The sequence below is a fragment of the Gymnodraco acuticeps genome, unplaced genomic scaffold (genome assembly GCF_902827175.1).
Source record: "Gymnodraco acuticeps unplaced genomic scaffold, fGymAcu1.1, whole genome shotgun sequence".
NCBI lineage: Eukaryota > Metazoa > Chordata > Actinopteri > Perciformes > Bathydraconidae > Gymnodraco > Gymnodraco acuticeps.
Window position 1 is genome coordinate 2,647,509 of NW_022990335.1, and position 23,329 is coordinate 2,670,837.

A 23,329-nucleotide genomic window follows, 5' to 3' on the forward strand; every position below is an offset into this window, starting at 1 on the left:
TGCTGTTGCTCATGATATTGATGTCTCTTAAACTATTTGATATACAGATTAGACTGTGTAATCCATCACATCTCGTCATACAAAGTTGTATAGCCCCAGGCAGATTGGTAGTGCTGTATGCGACTGGGTTGGTATGCCATATATTTTCACGGCAGCTCCAATTACAAATTCCTATTACCATAAATCTTACTAGACCTACAGCCGGTGGGATGCCATATGGGAGTGAGATGCCACAATACGCCAAAATCAAATCCTAAACAACTGGATGAAGTGTAGTGGCCGCTGGGTTTTTTTAATCCTAACTTTAATCTAGATTACATCCACATCTGGCATGTCCCTGCATGCTTCCACATCATTGTTGGACCCCAAGCAGTGACCACTTTTCTCAGAAAAGGGAGAATGATCCGACCACTTGGGAAGGAAATTGAGAGGATGAGACGACCTGTTTATCCCAGGATTCCATAACTAAGATTTGTAGCCAGGCTCCTTGCCAGGGTGGTGTGACAAGGAAGTGATGTAAGAAGCGGATTGTCAGAGAACGTTTGTTCACAGAGTATTTATCTGTCGGTTTGGCTGGCACAGCTGTTTCTCTCTCTTCTTCTCTCAGAAAGATTCAGCGACAGGACTCTGACTGAGCATCCCGAACTAGCCAAGGAGATTATACTTTCATACTCAGAACCAACCAAAAAACTGCAGCCCAGAAAATGGATTACTAGGAGAGCTTTTATTTGGAGCGATGCAAAGTACAAGTCATGGTAGTTAGCGCTCATTCTCTCTCTCACTCATACTCTTTCTCCCCACCACAAACACTTTTCTTTCTCTTCATGCTTTCACTTCCTCATCTGATTAAAAAAACAAACAAGTTGGATCATACTTCTATAATATTTGCACACAGTTATCCTGGAAGTCAAAGAAGAGTAGGGAGAAACCGTCATCTCTGAGTCCAAGCATCCAAACATACAGTACTTAAGAAAGATAGTGATGGATATCATATATCATATATATGGGCCAAACTATATGTTTGCTTATATTTCTTCTCAGAACATGAATTTTAAGCTTATTAAAAAATAAACTTAGGAGGAGTACTTCTTTGAATTCATGACAGTAAAGTAGAGTGTTCAGTATGAGATACTTTTCCAGGGCATACTGTAGGCAACTTATTTTAAATAATTGAATGAGAATGAAACTAAGGAGTTGCAGTTGGGTTTCTAAGTATTTTCACAGTGGAAGGAAAAGCAACTTTGGATTGAATATTGCATGTTCATGGAGGCAGCGGGTTACTAATATTGCTGCAGAGGCTTTCCGGTCAAACAAACTGGACCGTCCAAGTTAAAGGGTTTTAAGTCTATCAGTTTCCGTGCAGTCTACAATGTGCACATTTGAGCTCCTTACCAGCAGACCAAAGAGCAAAAGAAAGGCTGTCTGTTTAATCTCCCTTAACCAATACAATGTATATCTTCTTATCTATCCTTTGGAGCAAAAGTCATTTGCAGTTCTTTTTGTGTGCAACACAGAGATTAGTGGGCTGGTATCTTCTTGGAAGTTTAGGATTGAGTCAGTTAGTGTGAGTTCTGTTCAGAAAGCTGCTGCTGGCAGGCTGTGGTTGTTATTTCCTGCAGCGTCACCACCTTTCCCTAACAGAGTGAGGGGCTCCAGTGAGTGCACACTCTCCTTGTCTGGATGTAACCCCAGCCCAGGTGGAGTAGGGTTCTCCTTCCATTCACCCCCTCCTGCCTCCTGCTGTTCCCCTGAGGCAGCAGCAGCAGCAGCCGCAGCAGCCGCAGCGGCCGCGCACTCCTCTTTGAACAACCGGTCGTGCTCCATTTTCAGCTCTTGGTAGGAGCGGGAGAACATGTGGAAGATGGAGGTAGCAGGAAAGGCCATAATGAGGATGCCACTGAGGATGCTGCTCAGCGCTACAACCTGTCCTGGAATAGACCTGGGGACCATGTCGCCGTAGCCCACTGTCGTCATAGAGATGATGGCCCACCAGTAGGAGGCAGGGATGCTGCTGAAGTCATGGGTGCCTGTGAGTTCGCTCTCAGCAAAGTGGACCAGCGGGGAGAAGAGGGTGACGCCCACGCAGAGAAAAAGCAAGAGGAGGCCAAACTCACGGGTGCTGCGCCTGACCGTCAGCCCCAGCGTCTGCAGGCCGAGGGAGTGACGAGCCAGCCGCATTACGTAGAGAATCCTCAGCGCCCGCAGGATTCTCAACACAAGGCCCAGCTTGTCCAAGTAACCCTTACCTCCTCCAGGCCTCTCGTGGTCCAGGTTGGGGTCCTCCTCCGTCACCACCAGGGAGACGTAGTAGGGAAGGATGGCCATGGCGTCGATGATGTTGAGCGGCCCGCGGAGGAAGTCCAGCTTGCTGGGGGCCTGGATGAAGCGCAGGCAGAATTCCAGGGAGAACCAGGCCACACACACCGTCTCTATGATGAACATGTTGTAGCACTTAGACGAACACTCACCCTGAGGTAGAGAGAGTGAGGAGAAAGAGGGAAAGCGAGAGACAGAGAGATTGAGGATGAGAGATGGAGTTTGACAGGGGGCAAGACAGATCGGGTGAGATGGAGAGAAGACAAAAATCCTGAGGTCAGATAATCACCCTTTGTAATCATTCATAAATCATGAGTTACAGACACTCAGTTGGATGAAGCTACTGCAGCAGCACAGACAGATAATGCACTGACACTATAAATCAATTATTTCATTAGGGCAGGTTTCAAAGACTAATGTGACACTTTGTGGGAACCGTGACAGAAAGCAATCAGGTTTGCATGCCCTCTAACTACAATATCAAGGAAAAGCAACGCAACATTTGTGTCAATATACAAAAGAGATTTAGGAGCTGAAAAGTTTGCTGTAAACATAATTATTTTTTTGACAAATTAGGCCTTTATTCCACCTCACATTTCAAATCTTGCTGCAATCACCGAATGTATTATTGAGTCTTTTTCATACTTAAGAAAAAAGATTGAATTTCTATAAAGCAGTAACTATTACTGGAGACTAGCACTGAAGCAAATACAAAGTGCTTTAATAGACATTTTCACAAATAATTACACCCAAGAAAACTCAGTGGGGAAAAATCCTTCAGAAAACAAAATGTATTCCAAAACTTGTTGTATAATATAATTCTTCTTTTGTGTATTGTTGTCAATATTTAATTGGGTTGCCATTAAAGGAACACTCAGGCTTAGAAAGGACTTGACAAAATGTTTACAGAATTTAACTTAATCTCTTAAGGCCTGGTTGTGCTTGAAATAAACTAGTTTGCCACACAACTCAAATAGCTTATAGCTGTTTCAAAAAGCAATATGGAAACGATGGTCTAAAACTTTTATCATAGAGAAGGAGGTCTGAGGTTCAGTTTCCTCCAAATGTAACAACATTTTATTCCCACTTGTCTCCAGAATAACACATATAAGCTTTTATAATATGATGCCGCGACATGAGAGTGCACTAAGGACAAATCATTTAAATCGTTGGGGTTGTAGGGTAACATTGTGGTTTGGTAAAAAATGAATTTTCTTGTTGTGTTAAAAATGATAATTACTTGGCTAAGGCTGATGACTAGTTGCGGACATGGTTAACAGAACCCAGCACTGACTGACGATTAATAGAAGTTCAGTGCAAAAACTAAGATCAGTTGTGTCCAGATACTAGTGTCAGGTCGGCCCCGTCCACTTTCATCTTCCCCTCTTTTGATTCTGATATAGAGGGGTCATAATTGTCAGATCTGCTGGGGGTCTTTATCACTCAGAGCAGGGGTGTCAAACTCAATTTCATCGCGGGCCACATCAGCATTATGGTTGCACTCAAAGGGCAGGTTGTGACTTTAAGATTATATAAATATACATATATAAATATATTATATATATAAAATAATGTATTATACATGATTGCCTCTGCATTGGATTATTATCGGATAAGGTAATAACTTAATAATTAACTACGTCTGAAAGCAGAAGTCTAGGGAAAATAATTGCAAATGAGATGCATTGTGGGACATGTAGTTTATGGACAACGTGCTTCTGTAAAGCGGCATGTAACCGTATAATAAACGTATTATATTCTTTGCAAGCTCTCGCGGGCCGGTTTTGAGTTTGAGTTTGACACCCCTGACTTAGAGGTATTTCATTATTGCTTAAAGAACTGATGCTGTAATTTTTCTTGGTTAGAACCTCATTTCAGTCAACACCCAGTACATGTGCATGCATTTCTCTCAGTCGTATCAAGAATGTTTTTACATATTATTCCTCTAAAAATGAATATGAGACCAGATGCCTTGATGTATCATTAAGATGAACATTATTCAAGTTTGATTTAGGGCTTCTTCTTTCATTATCTAGCTTCTCCCCATTTCCTCATCGTTCACTCTTCCTTTATCTCTAAGACACTGCCACTCATCTATTTTCCATTCTTATCTATTCTCTCTCCTCCAACCCTTCTTTTCCACTTCCTGCCTCTGTCTCCACCTTCTCATCACTCATTCTGTTTCCTCCTTCATCACCCTCCCTGAACTCCTTCCCTCTCATCCTTCATTTTCTACTTGGCCCCCACCCTGCTCTCTTTCTACTTGAATTCCTTCATTCAGCCAGCGTTCCTCTAAGTGAAACACATCCCCCTCCATTGTCCCTCTATGCATGATGCATCCTTCACACACGTGTCCTATTCCTCACGCTCTCATTTATCACCCGTGTCCTCTCTGACTTCCTCACTGACTCTCCTCCCAGTGTGACTCTTAGCCTTCACTTCATTCCTACGGATTGATGTGTATCTGCGTTATTTATAGGGTTGCAGAGTATATGCTCTCCTTTTATTAAGTTAGATTTGACATTTACTGTAGACTTTAGAAGATTAAGAACATTTTCTTTTTTAAATAAATTGCTTTTTTCCACTGTTTGCGAGTTTAAGGTGATGCCGGTAGTAGTGATAATAGCAGAAGTACTGGGCTGTCTATACTCTGCATCCATATTTACAGTATTAAAACTGCACTGGTCATGGCAGCATCTTTTATAGCCCATTATAGACTCTGCCAAAATCATTACTGCTATTAAAGAAGCCTGGTTGGTTTGTTTACTTTCACACCACAAACAAACCCAAACAGAGTCCGCTTGAAAGCAAAACCGACCTTTTGGGGCACCCTCGTTTCTTTTGTGTGGTCCGCAACAGAGTTTTTTTTTAAGTGAGGCGAACAGGTCAGGGTAAAAAGCACCGTTAATTCTGTTTTGCAATCCACCAACTCTTGAAGAAACTATCTCGCTCTAAAGATGCTGAAAGCTCCACTCAGTCAACAGTGGGTTATTAACTTTGTAAGATTGCCGGTTCTGAGGGTTTAGAGGTTTTTTCAGAACTTTTGTGCTACAAAACATTGACCTTTATATATATATCAAAATAATATACCCTAATAACAAACCATGGGTGACCAAGGCGGTTAAGTCCAGCATTCAGAAAAAGAAACAAGCTTTTAAACAGGGAAGTGCCTCTGATCTTGATGCTAATAGGGAACTTAAAATAGAAATTCTGAAAGCTAAACAGAATTTTAAATCTGAACTACAAAACAAAATGGCTGCAAACAACCTTGGCTCAGTCTGGAGTAGCATGAAAACCATAACAGGCCTCCGGGAAACAAATAATAGCTGCCATGTGACTCTGGATGGCTTTAATTCAGATGTTGAGTTTGCAAATGCCCTAAATCACTTTTTTTGGTAGTCCCTGTTCCCAAATCCAGAGGCCCCAAAACTCTTAACGATTTTAGACCAGTTGCACTTACATCAATTCTAATGAAGACATTGGAAAAACTAGTCAGAGCAGAAATCTTACAGGCCACACAGAGGAGTGGAGGATGCCACGGTCACCTTATCTGACTTACTTTTTAAACACTTGGAGGGAATTGGATCTCATGCTAGACTTTTATTTGTTGATTTTTCCTCTGCTTTTAACACAATTCAACCTCATATTCTAATTGGCAGACTTTTAGAACAATTTTAAATAAGCAATAATCTTATGGGCTGGATTCTTGATTTTTTAACCAATAGGACACAAAGAGTGAGGGTGAATGGGACCTTATCTGATCAAGTCAGTTCCTCCACTGGCTCCCCACAAGGATGTGTCCTTTCACCACTATTATTTATACTTTACACTAATATGTGTCAAAGTAGGTGGGAAAATAGGACTATTTTAAAGTATGCAGATGACTCTGTAATTGTTAGTAGGCTCCAGGACAATGCATCAGCCACGGCCCTGTCATTGACAACTTTGTCAGGAGATGTGAGGAGTCCTATTTACAACTGAACATAAGCAAAACCAAGGACATGATCATTGATTTTAGAATACATCCCCACATACATGAAGTCTTAACAATCCAGAATCAGAAAGTAGAATTTGTGCAATCATACAAATATCTCGGGACAATTATTGACTCAAAATTGAGCTCTGATCAAAACTGTGAAGCTGTGTGCAAAAGGGGGCACCAGCGTTTGTACTGTCTTAGGAAATTGTCCTATTTTAACATTGACAAAACCATGATGATTATGTTTTATCGTGCTTTTATCGAGTCAATTCTGTCTTTTTCACTAATGTCATGGTTTGGGAACCTGACTTTAAAGAGCAGACACTCTCTGAGTCAGATCATAAAGTGGTCCAGCAGACTGATTGGTGAGCCACAGCTAAACCTGGAGACCCTGTACCTCAGGCAGTTACAGCGGTTATCCAGCTCCATATTAGACGATGACTCCCACCCTCTGCACTCAGAATTCAAGCTTCTTCCTTCGGGCCGGAGGTTACTTGTCCCAAGGAGCTATTGCACAAATTAACACATCATAGGAGCGTCACACAGATGCCTATTTTTATTTATTTATTTAATTGTGAATTTTTAATGTCCATGTTTGTACTAGTGTTTTCCTTCTTAAAATGTTTTTTAAAATATTTTGAGATTTGGTTGAGCAGGGTATACTTGTACTTTTATAGTCTTATGTGTCTGTGGTTTGTGTTTGTTTTTAGTGTCAGGATGGAACCCTTGTCTTTTTCTCTGCAAACAGAATCTACCTACGGGTACAAATAAATAACCTGAACCTGAACCTGAACCTGAACCTTCTCCATCTTGAAACAGTTTTTATGAAAGCATGAAGATTTATATGATTTTTAGTTAAATATTCAAACCCAAGGCCCCTGGTTCTATATCTATACAATCCATCTCCCGAAAATATTTAGTTATGTGCATCATTTTTTTCACATTTTCTAATTAGTCTGCCTTGCATATGCAACACTTTGGATCTTCATTAGTATTTCAATTTGGAATATACTCTGCTAAACAGCAAGTCTTTGTATTGACTGGAACACAACATAAAAGCTAATGTACATGTCTCAAATGTGGCTACCATTTTGCATAATAATATTCCAAGTGGCTTTTTATGACCAAACAAAAAAGCCTTCTGGTAATATTAAAAGGTCAATTAAAGTGCACTTGTGTTTGCCCCTGAAGTATGCGGTGTGAGCTAAATGTTGAACACAAGCAAACAAAGCAGATATTTCTCAGTGCTTCATTACATTTTTTTCATCCTTCTAATTGGGTTAGGGTAAGAGAAAGGTCAATTAAAATAATAAGGTGTGGTTTGTGCTGCTAGGGTTTCATGAATCAGCACCACCTCAGTTTCTAATCCATCATTACAACAAACTCTTGTAAATGAACACTTGTAAATGGCTAACATTCTAAAAGTTAATGATAAAGAACTATATTTGAAAAATATATTTATTGTGTAATTCCTTGCCATACAGGCAAGGAATACTACAAACTAGTCTCACTCTTGCACATCTGACATTATACAGTATTGAAGTTGTTAAGATTCGGCAGTCTTGAAGCAACATTAGCATTCCTTTGGAGTCATGCTTCTGACCACCTGACATATGAAGGTAAATCCACTCACGTTCAGGTTCTTAAACTCTTTTAATCCTCCCATCCACTGACTCCTGAGGGAAATAACAGGCTGTTTGTCTGCTAAGTGCTCCACTATTTCCACCCTCTACCACTTGATGCAGTGAAGGTTACAAACAGTGATTTTATCAGCTTTTTTAACTAATAACAGCGTCTGGCAGCACCTGAAAACAGGGTTTAAAACAGCCGAGCATAAACTATAAATGGCTATAAATAAATTGTAGGCTAATGGCAGAGTCAAAAGATAATTCTCTCAAGGGACATGGCAAATGAAAAATAGGGATTTATACAGTATATTATATACAACAAATATTGGTTAGTACAGCTTTAAAACAAACACACTAAAGACAAATCAAATTCTAAAGATTCCACATTCAGTTTGACATGATAATGAAAGAGGAAATATCAATGTTATGAATTCATCACTCACAGTTGGTTTGTAATGCGTATTAAACTTAAATCATTGAATTTGGCTCCAGGACAGCAGTGAAGCAGCCCACAAAGTAAAACCTGGGATCCACATGTTCTCCAAATAACCTGAAATAGAGACTGGGGAATTTGTTCCTCAAGCAGATGATATTTACAAAAGGACAAAGCAATAGTTAGAGGATCTCTCCCTTAGAATTACCACTAAAATACATCTGTGACTCAAAATGACCCTTTACACTGCTATCACGCCGTAATCTTTCCTTTTTTCTCTGATGTCCAGTCCTGCTGAGTATTCTAGTTTATCCTGTATCAATCTTTCAGACAGTTCCTCCCCATAGCTCACATGTTCTGTCTCTCAAGTGCGCTATCTCATTTATGACCTTCCTCCTGCTCTTTCTCTGACATTAGCCCCATCAGGGCATTGCGACACCATCCTTCCCCTCTGCTTGATAGGCCATTTCTTTTAGATTTCGACTTCTGTCTCTCACTCTTTCAGACACACACAGACTCACACAACACTTCCAATAATACCCACCATCTCCATGACCTTATCTCCTCTGTACGACTCCCTCTGGAACCGAAGTCAGCGAAGCTCATTTAAACTGTTCACCCAAGCAGCTGTCTCACATGGTGTTTCATATTACCGGCCGTGCATTAAAACCTCTCAATGTCAAATTAGGACAAAAGACAAGGAGCGTACAGAGCTTTCTAGGAACATATGAAGTGACCCATGCCAAAAAACGACTACTGCAGAATCCCACAAAAAGGGAGGTGGTCAATCTACCATTAACCTGCCTGTAAATTAACGAAACCTCAAGCCAGAATAATTAAACAGGCTGACAAACTATTTAAAAAATGAGACCAAGCAAGACCATAAAGGACAACTGATACACACACACACAGAAAGATGTATATACCTCCAGTTTGCAGTTTACAGTATTGCAGCAGACACTGAATAATCCCCATATTGACAAGCTAATGTTGGCTCTAACTCTGCAGTGTAATTGGATGTTTTTTTGCAGTCACCACCCTGATTAACCATCTGGCATTATTTGCATGATTAGGATCCTTTTCAGGGTGTTACATTGATGTTTGCGTTAATGGCTGGGCAGATGGTCAGAGCGATGAAATTAGTGCCTCAAAGTATACTTGTCTTTCACATACAAACACACACAAACTGACACAAAACCCGCCATCTTGTTTTTCTGAAACTAGAAGTCACAGGAGAGGATGAAACGCAGGCAAAAATACTGACAACACAAAGACTAGACTACATTGTAAATGTCCATTTTCAAAGAAAAGGTAACCACTTCCTTAATATTAATTGACTATTTTACTCTAAAGGGGACCATTATTTACAAAATGTGAATATAGCTTTATTGAAAAAGACTTAAAAATAGTGATGGAGAAACCAAACTCATTCGGAAAATATTTGCTGAGGTAATGAATCAAGTGTGACTAACGGCCCGTCTACACTACAGGCGTCACAAAATGCTTTCAACGCTTCGCCCATTCATTTGAATGGGGTGACGTAGGATATTTTCAAACTTCGCCGAACTGCATTGTGGGTAGCATGGCAAGGCGTTGCAAGCATCGCGAGCGTCAATCGGCGTCAAAAGTTGAACAATGTTCAACTTTTGAGGGTCGATGCTTGCTCACAAGCGCTAGCCAATCAAACCGCGTGTATGCTGGGAGAGACTACGCAGGTCATTTCCTCATATTCAAAAAAATGGAGGGAAAATTCATTATAGCGGTAGTGAATCACCCGGTGCTGTATGATCAGTCTCTGTTCATCTACCGGGATACAAACCGGAGGAGCGAGGCATGGAGGGAGGAGGCAGAGACAGTGGATGAAACTGGTAGGTTTTCGCCTGTTTGGGGATTTTATATCCAGTTTACTTCGTTTTAACATTGCTATTGCTTTGTATGTCGGGGGCGGGAGATTCATGTGATTGGTTGTTGGTCGCGTTGCTCGCAAAAAATCGCCAAGCCTCAGACACGCCCAGCTTCAAGCTTTTTCGACGCCTGTAGTGTAGACGGGCCGTTAGGGTCATTTCCCCATAGACTTCTATAAAATTGGATTACAATAACATCTATTGAAACATAAACAAAAACATGACTTTACTGATGTAGCAGTTCATAATTCAGTGCTGACAAAGAAATAAATGCACAGCTTTTTTCGGTGTCTTTAAAATTATTATTATCCGAGCATACTTGCATCTTGCGTTTTTGCCAGAACTAATTGAGTTTATCATTGTTGTTGACAGCCTCCCATCTGCCCTGTGAGAGTGACCCATTACTAACAGCTGCTTGATGCTTCCACAGCAGGGTCACTGTGTTCCAGGGGTTTGAAGTGTAAATGTGTCGCTTTATTGTTAGACAAGATAAGGCTTCTAAAACTTTGAATTATGAATGTGTTTTTTTTCTACTTCTGGATCAGATAAAGCTCTTCTTCTCACTGTCTGGTAATTAGGACGACTCTCAGTATATGCAGCTATGTGGATGTGTGCTTTTCTAACCCCTACATGACCCCCAGTATATGCAAAATGTTGTTATCGTACTTTAGAAAAATGCTCCCTGGGGTTTCGTTCTAACTTTTTATTTCAGTCCCTCGCTCCGTCTCAGCATGTTTCTAACTCAACAGCTGTCTCTAGTTTCTCTCCCAATCAGGTAAAAAAAAAGCCCCCCATGATGATCCTACCGCATGAGAGGGTTTGGGTAGAAAAGGGAACAAAAGATTCAGCCCATCAATAAGCTTTACCTTGCAGTAGACCTTCAACATACTTTCCACAACTAATGTCTGATTCTCAATGCTGCTGCACTGACCTTGCACTCACTTTTAAGCTTCTAGGAAAAAGAGGAGAGGGAGGAGTGAAGGGGCGGCTGGCAGTGACAGAGACAAAGGAACCCGGAGAAAGACTCAGGGGGTGTGGATGAACGCCACCTGGCCTTCGCTGAAATACTGTACATCCAGCAGTGTGTTCACTAGTCATGGATTATTAAAGGGGTCGTATCATTTCACACTTCCATCTATCATTAAGACAGTCTCCTGTAACCTGATGGATGCATGTATGAACGATTGCTCAGTGCATGTTGAAAAAGTACATACTTCAGTCACAATATGACCATTTGTATCAATTACTCACTATATGTTATCCTGAATTTGGGAAGAAAATTATGTTTGTCTTGTATGCCTCCACACTCCGAACAATGCCAAAACACAAAACAAATCTTGATGAATTTAAGTAAATGAGAATAGGGAATGGGAATTATGTAAGACATCATGAACAGCAAGTTGACCATCATTGGAGGATACCAGCGACCGCAAACAATTACCTGTTCGACTAGCGACAAACTTTTCCACTTTAAACTTTTTAAACATTGTCGGTAGGCACTGTCATGTCGCTGGCTTTTACAGCCACTCCTATAAACAACGAGGAAAACAAATAAAGGACCATGGGATTACATTTAATTATTTTATGCTAACATGGAAACGAGGTAGACGTAGCAAACATCAGCAATAGATGCTGAATGTGTTGAATGGCAAACATCTGCTGACTGTTTACTGCAGGTGCAGAGATTTGCTTATTTACATTTACACAAACCACGGTAGTGAAAGGATTTAAAGCATTAAATATTGTAGTTTATATGAATATAGTGGTAGACTTATTATCAATGATAGGCTGACCTTTTGTCAGCATTCAGTTCAGTTAGCCATGTTACCTCTGTCTGGATGACTCTAAATATTATCATATACTATACAATTATAAACCTTTAGATTTGAAGGTCCTGTATCAAACCATTTGTTAACTTGACATGGGCAATTTGAAATTGCTGTCAGGTGTAGACACAAGAAAGGCGACGACATCAATAACAGTACTTTACATTGTTCTCTTAATTCATAAGTACAGATGTCATTAATAACTTTATTTATTTTTTAAATAATGCTCCTGTGTTTCTGCCCGGAGCTTCTCTTGGTAAGGGAATTTATATGTTGCACGTACTTTCAAAACAGCTGACAGATGACCAGGGAAAACTGATAGATATTGAAGGCTGATGCCTATAGACGCTATCCTCCAAAGATGGCCGCGGCGACCCAGAATTCATAGTGGTTTCCATTCGCTATCGTGAAAAACAACAGCAAAACTATATCAAAACATGAAACTCTCACACAACGTGCAGTATCATCAAATACTCAATTATAGAGTTGTGTGTTCACTACTTAATAAACACATACATTTTCGCTAAAACCAGAGAAGTAGGGTGCGTTAGTAGATTGTGTTTCAAGTTTCAGTAAAATTCCTGTTTTTGGTACGTATTGAGCAAAAGCCTCTATAATTAAGACTTGGATTTTCTATTAAAACACATGTAAAAACAATAACATTTACAATGGATCATTTTGGTGCATTCCTTAAAGTATTTATTTAAGAGCTCAGTTGCAGCCATTCAATAACTTGATATGAACTGTGTCATGATTAAAGACATGTCCAATGACTCCACTGACACTGTACACTGAGCAGAGTGTGGAGTTTCATTTCCATATGAGGCTGAGTTTCCTATCACCTGCCCAATAGGTGTCCTCACTGTGCTAACTGTCCAGCACACCTGTGTAATCAGCCCTGATCTGTTGCTGCCTCCACAGCAGTGGCGCCAGCAGGGGGGGCCATGGCCACCCTGATATATGTGTTGGCCCCCCCCACCACACACACCGCCTCGCCAGTCACGTATGCGTAGTAGTTTCTGATATTTAACAACAAATACACAGCCAGCGAGTCGCTTGATTCGAGCTTCCAACGCTCATACTGCAGCCCCTCCCTCTCCCTACTACTGATACTTGCGCGCACCACTCTGAGATTTGTAACGGAGCGTCCACACTACAGCTTCAAAAAAAGCTTGGAGCTGGGCGTGTCTGAAGCTTGGGGATTGTATTCAAGCATCGCGACCAACAACCAATCACATGTATCTCCCGCCCCCGACATAGAAAGCAAAAACCCCCGGGGATTTTATGGGAGCAATATATATATAAACTCCCCAAACAGGCGAAAACCTACCAGTTTCACCCACTGTCTCTGCCACCTCCCTCCATGCCTGGTTCCTCCGGTTTGTATCCCGGTAGGTGAAGAGGGTCTGGTCATACAAAACCGGGTGATTTGCTACGGCGATAATTAGTTTCTCCTCCATCTTTTTTTGAAATATAGAAATGAACGGCGGGATATCTCTCCCAGCTTAGACGCGGTTTGATTGGCTACGGCTTGATCTGTCAGATTTTCCGAAACGGGATTTGATTGGCTGGCGCTGGCTACCCGGTCCGTCTCCGTTGTCTCGCGTCAGAAGTTGAACAATGTTCAACTTCTGACGCCGGAGACGCCGGAGACGGACCGCTTTGCTACCCACAATTCAGTTCGGCGAAAAAAAAAGCGGCAACGTGACGTCACCCCATTCAAAGTGAATGGGCAGATTGAAGCTGTCGACGCTGCAGACGCTGTAGTGTGGACGGGCCGTAAGGTAAGTCGTATACGTTCGTTGCCTGTTAAGCCCCACAACACTTTAGGCTTTAGTGTGTTAGCTTTAGGTAGCAAAAAACGGAGATATGCTTACCTTTAGCTGTTATTCTGATCAAAATGTGTGTTCAATGGCATTAAAACGAGAAAAACGCTGGAAGACCTGGAAAACAGGCTCGGGGCTCAGTAAAGGCTGGCTTGACTTCAGGTATAATTCGTCTGTAAACACACGCAGCTATCCTAGTTAGCGTTAGTTTAGCTTGCTAAGCTAACGTCAGCTGATGTCGGTATGTTGGGCTGGTGTAATGCGTAGGCTACTTTTAATCACTGCTGTGTGTAATATCAATTTGCAGAAAATGAAGAGAAAGACAACAGACATCTCTTCTTATTTTAAGAAGAAGATGAGTAAAGGAGAGACAGAGCTGGCAGGGGAGCAGCAGCATAGGGCTAGTGAGGAGATGGCCATACATCTAGAAAGTACATGTGGAACTCAGTTTTGTAAAAGTGAAACTAAAACCTAAATACAGTTTTATTAATGTGATTGTGACCTTTTTAATCATTTAAGTCTTCTACACACTTTAGGTCTGCAGCTCCTTCAAAATGAAACGAGAATCTATGCAGTTTTTCCTCTTCTGTGTTCTGAGGTTATGAGCCGACTATTAGTCAAGTTTGTTTTCATAATGTTCTGTATGCTAATTTTAAAAAAGGGTAACCAGTTTGTTTATAAAGTATAACAATACATATACAAAACAAATGGAATACAAGCTATATGTATTACTCTCACCACAGTGGCCTAATCTAAAAAAAATAGAAATATGTCTCGTCACCTATTTTCTGTCTAATACTAAAAGGTGGTGTTTTGTATCATTTATAATGTTTTGAATTAGCTATAAACGTCAATAATAGATGGTGTTTTTGTGTTCAATCACAGTATGTATTTACCATTTTATACCCCTTGTGTTTTTGGGTACTGTTGAAATAAAATAGTCATGTTTTATAACTTGATTCAATAAAGTCATGTCAATCATCTTTGATCCCAGTGTGACACAAACAGCTTTGTTCAGTCTAAAACAATTTATAACCTAGAGACATAATATAACTGAAGAACATGTTGTGTTGCTGTTGTGTATTGTATGTGTTGAGAATGCTGAACATGTTGTGCCTTACAATAAAGGAACGTATTTAAATTAAGCTGTATTTGTCTTTTTAAAAGGAAAGAACAACTAGTATATAAAAAACAAAACAAAAAATCACCAACACATGTATACATAACACAAAACAAGGTTCTTTTAAAAGTTGTTTGAAGTAAAATGTTAACTATCCGTATTATATTCACTTCAGATGAATAGTATCAGAAAATGTAAAATAAGAAACCAAAGTATATCAGTAGGTGATTCTCTTTGCCATTGTTTTCATCTAGTCTATACTTTTACAACAATTAAATGCTTGGTTTTGGTGGGCCACCCCAAGATTTTCAGTGGCCCCATTTGGCCACCCCTATGAACAATTTCTGGAGGCGCCACTGCTCCACAGCTGCTTCCAATCACTCATAGTGTCCACAGAGAGCTAAATGTCAACAATCACAGACCTCTACACTTGGAGACCTCAAAAATCGAGGCTGTCCAACTGTCAAAACATGGAGGGATTTAAGGTATTCTGTCGCAGGCATTCTGAGCTCTTTATGCACATTTTCGTTTAACCAGCATTTCTTCAAAAGGCGCTTTCACACTGCGGTACTTTTCCCACAAAGGTTCATGTGAACTTAGTTCATGTGAACTCTTTAGTTCGCATGAACTAAGTACAGATCGCGTTCACACTGGAAAAAGTCCCTGGGGGTGGATTAGGCAAATGAAGCCGCTGGCGTCACTTGTTCTTCTTCTGCTTTGGGTTTACTGGCAGGCCGCAAACCATTTCACGGCGTATACTGCCGCCCAAAGTCCCCGGAGTTGGGGACTGGCTTCAGTAGAAGCTGCTGGGACTCCCAGTAGCTTCTACTGAAGCCTTCCGAGTAAATCGCCAGAACGCCGACACCTCCTCATCTCCACCGCTCCCATGTTTTATTTTGTGTTGCCATAAGTTAGTCTCTCTGCGTTTCTGCGCTGGGCTAATAATAATGCTAATGCGAGGATAATAAAATGGCGGCTTCACAAAACTTTTTGGGAGTTTTGCGGGGCGTGGTTTGCAATCCTTCCAGCCAATCAGAAATATAGCTCTTTTCTCACAAAAGAGCCGCTCGAAAGTCCCTGCTCTCTAGCAAGGACTTTCGAGGGGGTAAAAAGGTTCACATGAACTAATTTTAGTACCGGCTCTTTTTGGTGTGAACGCGATAAAAGAGTTCACATGAACTAAGTTCACATGAACCTTTGTGGGAAAAGTACCCCAGTGTGAAAGCACCTAAACTTTAACTGATGGAATAACTTACGCCCAGGGTGTAATAAAAGGTTAACAAAGAGGATGCCGCATGCTTGAGCTTTTAAGATTCACAATATCTACATTAACGTTGGCCAAATATAAAATACACACAACATTTAGACGAATGCATGCAACTGAATGTTTTTCTTTGTGGGCGAACAGCGTCACTGTTCTCATTCATAACACTCCGTTCGATGTCTCACTATGGGATGCGCCTCATCGCGGAGCAAACAGAAGCATCAATCTCATTACGCCAATCCTGATTGGCTGGTGATCTTGACGTCAGCGTCAGGGAATTCACCCCCTATAAGTAGCTTGCGCCACGACGCATGCGTCATTCAAACACCTCTTCTCGCTTCAGAGCACATCTCTATAGTAGCCGGACAAGCTTAACGGTCCACAGACTGAACCCAAATATAACCATTTCGGTCGACGGGCGCTCGCCGGCTACTCCTTCTACATTAACGTTGGCCAAATATAAAATACACACAACATTTAGACGAATGCATGCAACTGAATGTTTTTCTTTGTGGGCGAACAGCGTCACTGTTCTCATTCATAACACTCCGTTCGATGTCTCACTATGGGATGCGCCTCATCGCGGAGCAAACAGAAGCATCAATCTCATTACGCCAATCCTGATTGGCTGGTGATCTTGACGTCAGCGTCAGGGAATTCACCCCCTATAAGTAGCTTGCGCCACGACGCATGCGTCATTCAAACACCTCTTCTCGCTTCAGAGCACATCTCTATAGTAGCCGGACAAGCTTAACGGTCCACAGACTGAACCCAAATATAACCATTTCGGTCGACGGGCGCTCGCCGGCTACTCCTTCTGCTTCGCAAGAAGACGGTAATACTAACGCCAGTTAGTATTAAAATCGACCTCGCTGTTTCTTTCCCCGGAAAGTAAGGTAAGGTTTTGATTTTTCTCAAGCTAGCTACGCACCTGTTGCTAGCTAGCTTCCCCTTACTACCGACACCACGGTAGCGAGGACGCTTTTCTTTTTCTCTCTCACGGAGGAGAAAAGGATTAGAAGTATATTGACACACCAGTCAATATTCTTTGAGAACAAAGGACCCACACCGTCCCTTTTTCTCCGGATTAAGGACGGGTTGGTAACACTTTTTCTCTCAACGACGTTGAGACCTGTTACGGGTCCTCTCCACGCCACGAAGCGAACAAGATGGACGCCTCTCCCCCTCACACCAGAGGAGTCAGGGACTCGGAGGCTCGGTCATGCGGCTGCGGGTTGAAGATAGCAGGCACAGACTCACACCAGGTCTGCTCGTCCTGCCTCGGGCTGGAACACGCCCAGGAGGCTATCGACAACCCCGGCTCGTGCGGGCATTGTGCCCGTTTCACCCGAAAGAGCCTCCACCGACGGCTAGTACACCAAGCTAGCTTGTTGGAACAGGACTCCCTCATGTCCACTGATTCGCCGTTTGGCAATCAAGGCACGGGGGCGTCCGCCGCAGAGACTGAGCCCCTCACTGTGTCGGTCTGGGGCTCACTAACAGCGGCAGCTGCGGAACCGGGATCCCACGCCGTGTCAGGCCGGGACCCGGTGGCGGCAAGAGACGCGGGAACGGAGCCCCACGCCTCACCAGGCGGGAGCTCCCGGCGACACCTCACCATGGTCTCGCCCGCAGAGGCTCGACCTGCTCCGCATACCGCCGATGGAACTGCTGGTGGCAGCCCACCTCCTACCGAGGATGGGCCCGTCACCAAGCAGGAACCCCACGCTGCCAGCGAAGGTGGACCATTTCCAGTCGACCATGACTGAACGGTCCTACAGAGCCGCAGCGTTGTCCGCCAGGGCTCTGAACGTTTCCTCACTGCTAACCGCATACCAAGCGGAGCTCTGTGAGGATATGTTGAGTAATCCTGGACCGGCCGTTCTGGATGAGTTGGCCGCGGTCACAGACATTTGTCTCCGTGTCCAACGCTGCGCCGTCCAGGCCACGGGCAAAACAATGGGGATCATGGTGGTGCAGGAAAGAGCTAGATGGCTCAACCTCAGCAACCTCCCAGACCGGGAAAAGGAGGATGTGCTTGACATGCCCATCGTTCCCGAGGGGATTTTCGGCTCCGCTCTTGCCTCCATGCAGAGGAGATGCGAGTCGAAAAAGAAGGAGGACGAGGCCCTCCACCTCTGCCTCCCTCGAAGGCAGCCCTTCGTCCAAGCTGCCCCGAACCCTGCTCGGTTCAAAATACCGAAAACGCAGAGGTCGCAGTCCGCCCCTCGTCCCCAGCCCAGGCAGGGGACGAGGGCGAGCTGGCCTAGAAAATCTCCGGTTCCGGCTACAGCCCAGGCGCAGCCAACCCAGAATTTCGGCCAGCAGTCGAGGAAGAAGAAGCGAGCGGCGTGACAGCCCCTCCTTCTCCCCTCTGTGACAGAGCTGGAAGTCTACGGTTCCCCAGCTCTAAATGTGTTCCCGCCGCCTCGAGAGATGCCTCAACACCATCCTCAAGTCCGCATAAACACATGTCACACACTTATTGATTTTTCTGTCATAAAACATTTTCCGCTGACGCATCCAGTCTTCGAGCCAAGGGCGCAGCTCGAAAAAATTAAAAGAAAAACAATAAAAACAATAAACAGTCCGTCAACTGTTCCCCTTCTGAGAGCAGCTACGGCCTCTCTCAAAGGGCGGACAATTGACGGGTCTGTGAAGGCACCACCGTCACGCGCATGCGCAGTGCCGGCTGGGGCTGTAAAGGCACCACCGTCACGCGCATGCGCAGTGCCGGCTGGGGCTGTAAAGGCACCACCGTCACGCGCATGCGCAGTGCCGGCTGGGGTCGTGAAGGCACCACCGTCACGCGCATGCGCAGTGCCGGCTGGAGCTGTAAAGGCACCACCGTCACGCGCATGCGCAGTGCCGGCTGGGGTTGTGAAGGCACCACACGCATGCGCTGTGTTGGTGGGGATTGTCGAAATGGGGCACCACAGTGCTCAGACACTGGAGGGCCCCATAACACAACAAATATAGACTCAGAGGGGAAGAGACGTGACATCTCAGCTGGCTCTAAGGAGCATACAGCGGGAGATGCTCACGACATCTGCTTGGGTTTCTCAAGACATTTACACGGAGCTACAGACTCCAAGTCCCCGTCACCCCCCCTCGCTTCTCGGGCATTCTGCATTCGCAGGCCCGAGGAGAGTCAGCCCATATTCTGGAGAGAGAGATTCTCTCACTCCTAGAAAAGAGGGCTATATCTATTGTACCCGCCGAGCAGAGTCAGGGCGGCTTCTCTTCCAAGTACTTCCTCGTTCCCAAACGGGGAGGGAACGGAATTCGGCCAATACTTGATTTGAGGGCTCTGAACAAATATCTAAAAAGATATAAGTTCAGAATGCTCACTCACACATCTCTGCTGCGGCTCGTGCGACAAGACGACTGGTTTACATCAGTCGACCTGAAAGATGCGTATTTTCACATCCCAGTATATTACCCACACAGGAAATATCTGAGATTCGCATTTCAGGGGATCTGTTATGAATACAGAGTACTCCCCTTCGGTCTGTCTCTCAGTCCAAGGGTGTTTGTACGATGTACGGAAGCCGCGATAGCCCCGTTAAGACAACAGGGTATTCGCCTGGCGACCTACCTGGACGACTGGCTGCTTCTCGCACAGTCGGAGCAGGAGGCTGTTACGCAGACAAATGTCCTCGTAAAGCACCTGCTCAACCTGGGTTTCATAATAAACACAGAGAAGAGCATGTTGTGCCCCGCGCAGACTATACTCTTCCTGGGTTTACGCCTGAACTCGGTGCCCTTTTCAGCTCGCTTGTCAGCGGAAAGAGTGAAAGCTTTCAGAGCTTGTCTCGCTCTTTTCCAGCTGCGCAAACATGTTCTCTTCAGATCATGCCTGCGATTGCTGGGGCTCATGGCGTCAGCCATCCTGGTCGTACGACTGGGACGCTTACACATGAGGGAGTTTCAGCGCTGGGTGGCCGCCCTAAAACTAAACCCGAGTGATGGTTACTGTGAAATGCGTAATGGCACTGCGCCACTGGCTGCACCCGACTTTTCTAGTACGAGGTGTGCCTATGGGTGCTGTCCTTTCACGGAAAGTGGTCACCACGGACGCATGTCTGACAGGTTGGGGAGGTATTTATGAAGGTCGCCCGGTGAGGGTTCTCTGGAGCAGAGACCTCCAGCGGGTGCACATAAATTACCTGGAGCTTTTAGCGGTGTTTCTCACCCTAAAACGCTTTCTGCCTTTCCTCAGGGGACATCACGTCCTCGTGAGGACAGACAATACGACCACAATATCGTATATTAACCGCCAAGGGGGTTTGCGTTCTCTCCAGTTACACACACTGGCGCGCAAACTGATCCTATGGAGCGGTAGACGTCTCCTCTCTCTGAGAGCGACGCACGTACCGGGAGTGATGAACCTCGGGGCAGATCTACTGTCCAGAGGTATACCACTTTATGCAGACTGGACTCTACATCCAAGGATTGTGAGCCAGCTGTGGTTGCGTTACGGCAGAGCCGCGGTGGATCTGTTCGCATCGAAAGACAACGCTCAGTGTCAGCTGTTCTTTTCGATGCACGATCTAAATGCACCGTTAGGCGTGGATGCACTCGCACACGATTGGCCCCCAGGCCTTCTGTACGCGTTCCCACCCCTGGCTCTGATACCCCCAACTCTGGCCAGAGTGAGAGAACAACGCCACACACTTATCCTGATAGCTCCGCACTGGCCAGCTATGTACTGGCTAGCGGAGATATATCAGCTGCTGTGCGGGCAGCCATGGCAGCTCCCACTACGCAGGGACATACTGTCCCAAGCGGGGGGGGGGGGCGATCTTTCACCCACACCCAGAACGCTTGGCTCTATGGGCCTGGCCCGTGAGTGGTACAATCTGAATACAGTGTGACATGAAGCTGTCAGAGTTCGCAGGCACCCTCGGGTCCGCGAGCTCTTTCGACTCAGGGTCTGGCTGCATCCTGGGCTCTGTCCAGGATGTCTCCCATCCAAGACATTGGTGCAGCGGCGAGCTGGTCCTCGCCGCTCACTTTTGTCCGCCTCTTAACAGGCTGGACGTTCTGCTCCCAGTGTGACTCAAGCAGTGCTGGGCACCTGGTTGAGTCAGAGCTCTACCTGTTAAGTTCTGGTTGGTTTGGTGATTTTCGAGATAAGCTCGTCTGACAATACGGGAGCTACAATTTCCCATAGTGAGACATCGAATGGAGTGTTATGAATGAGAACTATAGGTTACTTACGTAACCCCAGTTCTCAGAGTAACATGAAGTGAGATGTCTCACCAGACGGCCCTCCTTGCTATGGTGAAGCGAGAAGAGGTGCTTATTTTGAATGGCGCATGCGTCGTGGCGCAAGCTACTTATAGGGGGTGAATTCCCTGACGCTGACGTCAAGATCACCAGCCAATCAGGATTGGCGTAATGAGATTGATGCTTCTGTTTGCTCCACGATGAGGCGCATCCCATAGTGAGACAGCTCACTTCATGTTACTCTGAGAACTGGGGTTACGTAAGTAACCTATAGGTTTATTGTGTTAAGTCTTATTTTGGCTTCATCAATAGGGTGCAGATTCAGCCCACTGGCCTTAAGTCCTTATAAAGACACACTTTTCCTACACCTTTCTTTCCTTTTTGGCAGAACTTCACGACTACGAATGATGGCTGACATTTATGGAACTTTGTGTCCTTGATAAATGTTTGCTTTATTTTTAATGATGATCTTTAAAAAAGCACAAAGTAACTTGTAAAAAAAAAGGATGAATATTTGGGTATGTCCATTTTGCTTAAAAGGTCATAACGGTAATTTATCAACCACAATGTAAACTGCGCAATCACTATTTCACTGTAACACAAACAGCCATCACTAAAACATCAGATGTAAGATGGTTATCCTCCATATTGTGCTCCTCTATGCTGTGCTGTGCTGTTCAATCCCTTTCTGGCAAGGTCCGGATAAACACCTCATACTTTGCTGTTCTCTCCCATAATCCCACTTGGCAGCCATGCAGCACATCAGACAGGGGGAATACAGCTTGTAACCAGATAGGCCGCAATAGGCATGGTATCTGCTCCACACTGATATGGTCGAACGGCCCACAGACATAAACACAGGAAATACATGTGAATACTAATTATTAGAGCATGTACATTCACACACATGGATTTAGTGATTTAATGGATATTGGTAATTAGCATATAGTTCAATCATATAGAATCTCTTGTGGTTTGAGGCTGTTAAAGATGGTATCTCTTCTATGCAGTCGAAACCTGAGCAGAATTGTAAACATCTTGGACTTTTTTTATGACTCTTGATCACCTTGAATGGTCTATTTCACATTCCTGATGATAAGGTCATATGCAGCTGTAAGGTCAGCCCCTTGTGAGACATTATGAAAACCCCAATGGCCTCCAATGGGTTCACCACCCCTCTCTTGCTTTATGCATCTCTGCATTATCTTTCCTCTCATTTTACACTCCCGCTCCAGCTGCCAGCATGCCTAAAATCCTATTTACTTGATTTGACTTATACATGTAGTGGCTCTGACCGACTGCCAGCTTTAGTACCGCCCCGCTGAGCCAACATCGTTTACAGACTTGGACACGTAGCTCCCTTTGTGTTCTTTAAAGGGAGGTGAAATTATGAGGAGGGGAAGATGGCACATGAAGAATGCATTTTTAATTTTGCCCCTGATGTAACACACTCCAACGAGGCTCATGATTGATGATGGTGCTTTGTCTTTTCGGCTCAGCAGATGTAGCCAGCTGACTCTGTGTATGGAAAGACAAAGAGAGCACTCGTGCGTGCACACACACACACACACACACAGTTCTTTGCATCTCCTGCTATGTCACTACACATCCCAGGAATTGAATAAATAAAATGATATGCTGGGAGGACCTACAATACAATTGTATCACGCCAACAGTATTCACTTCTTTCATACTGTTGGCAGTGTTGTTTTGAGCTGCAGGGGAAATTCATTCATGTTTTCAAAATCCAGATAGTAAAAAGTGTTGGACACCAAATCACAACTCCCCCTCAGAGACACAA

General features: G+C 44.0%; 1 protein-coding gene across 2 annotated transcripts in view; it reads right to left on the reverse strand.

Annotated features, from left to right (window-relative positions):
- Positions 1-718: 718 nt before the first annotated feature.
- Positions 719-23,329, reverse strand: part of kcng4a (potassium voltage-gated channel, subfamily G, member 4a) — a 42,517-nt gene continuing 19,906 nt past the window's right edge. The window contains exon 4 of one of the 2 annotated variants that reach the window (XM_034223307.1): positions 719-2,469. In XM_034223307.1, the coding sequence (XP_034079198.1) occupies positions 1,576-2,469 (894 nt within the window). In that variant the 3' untranslated portion in view covers positions 719-1,575. The remainder of the gene's footprint in view (positions 2,470-23,329) is intronic. The other variant, XM_034223306.1, reaches the window with a different exon arrangement.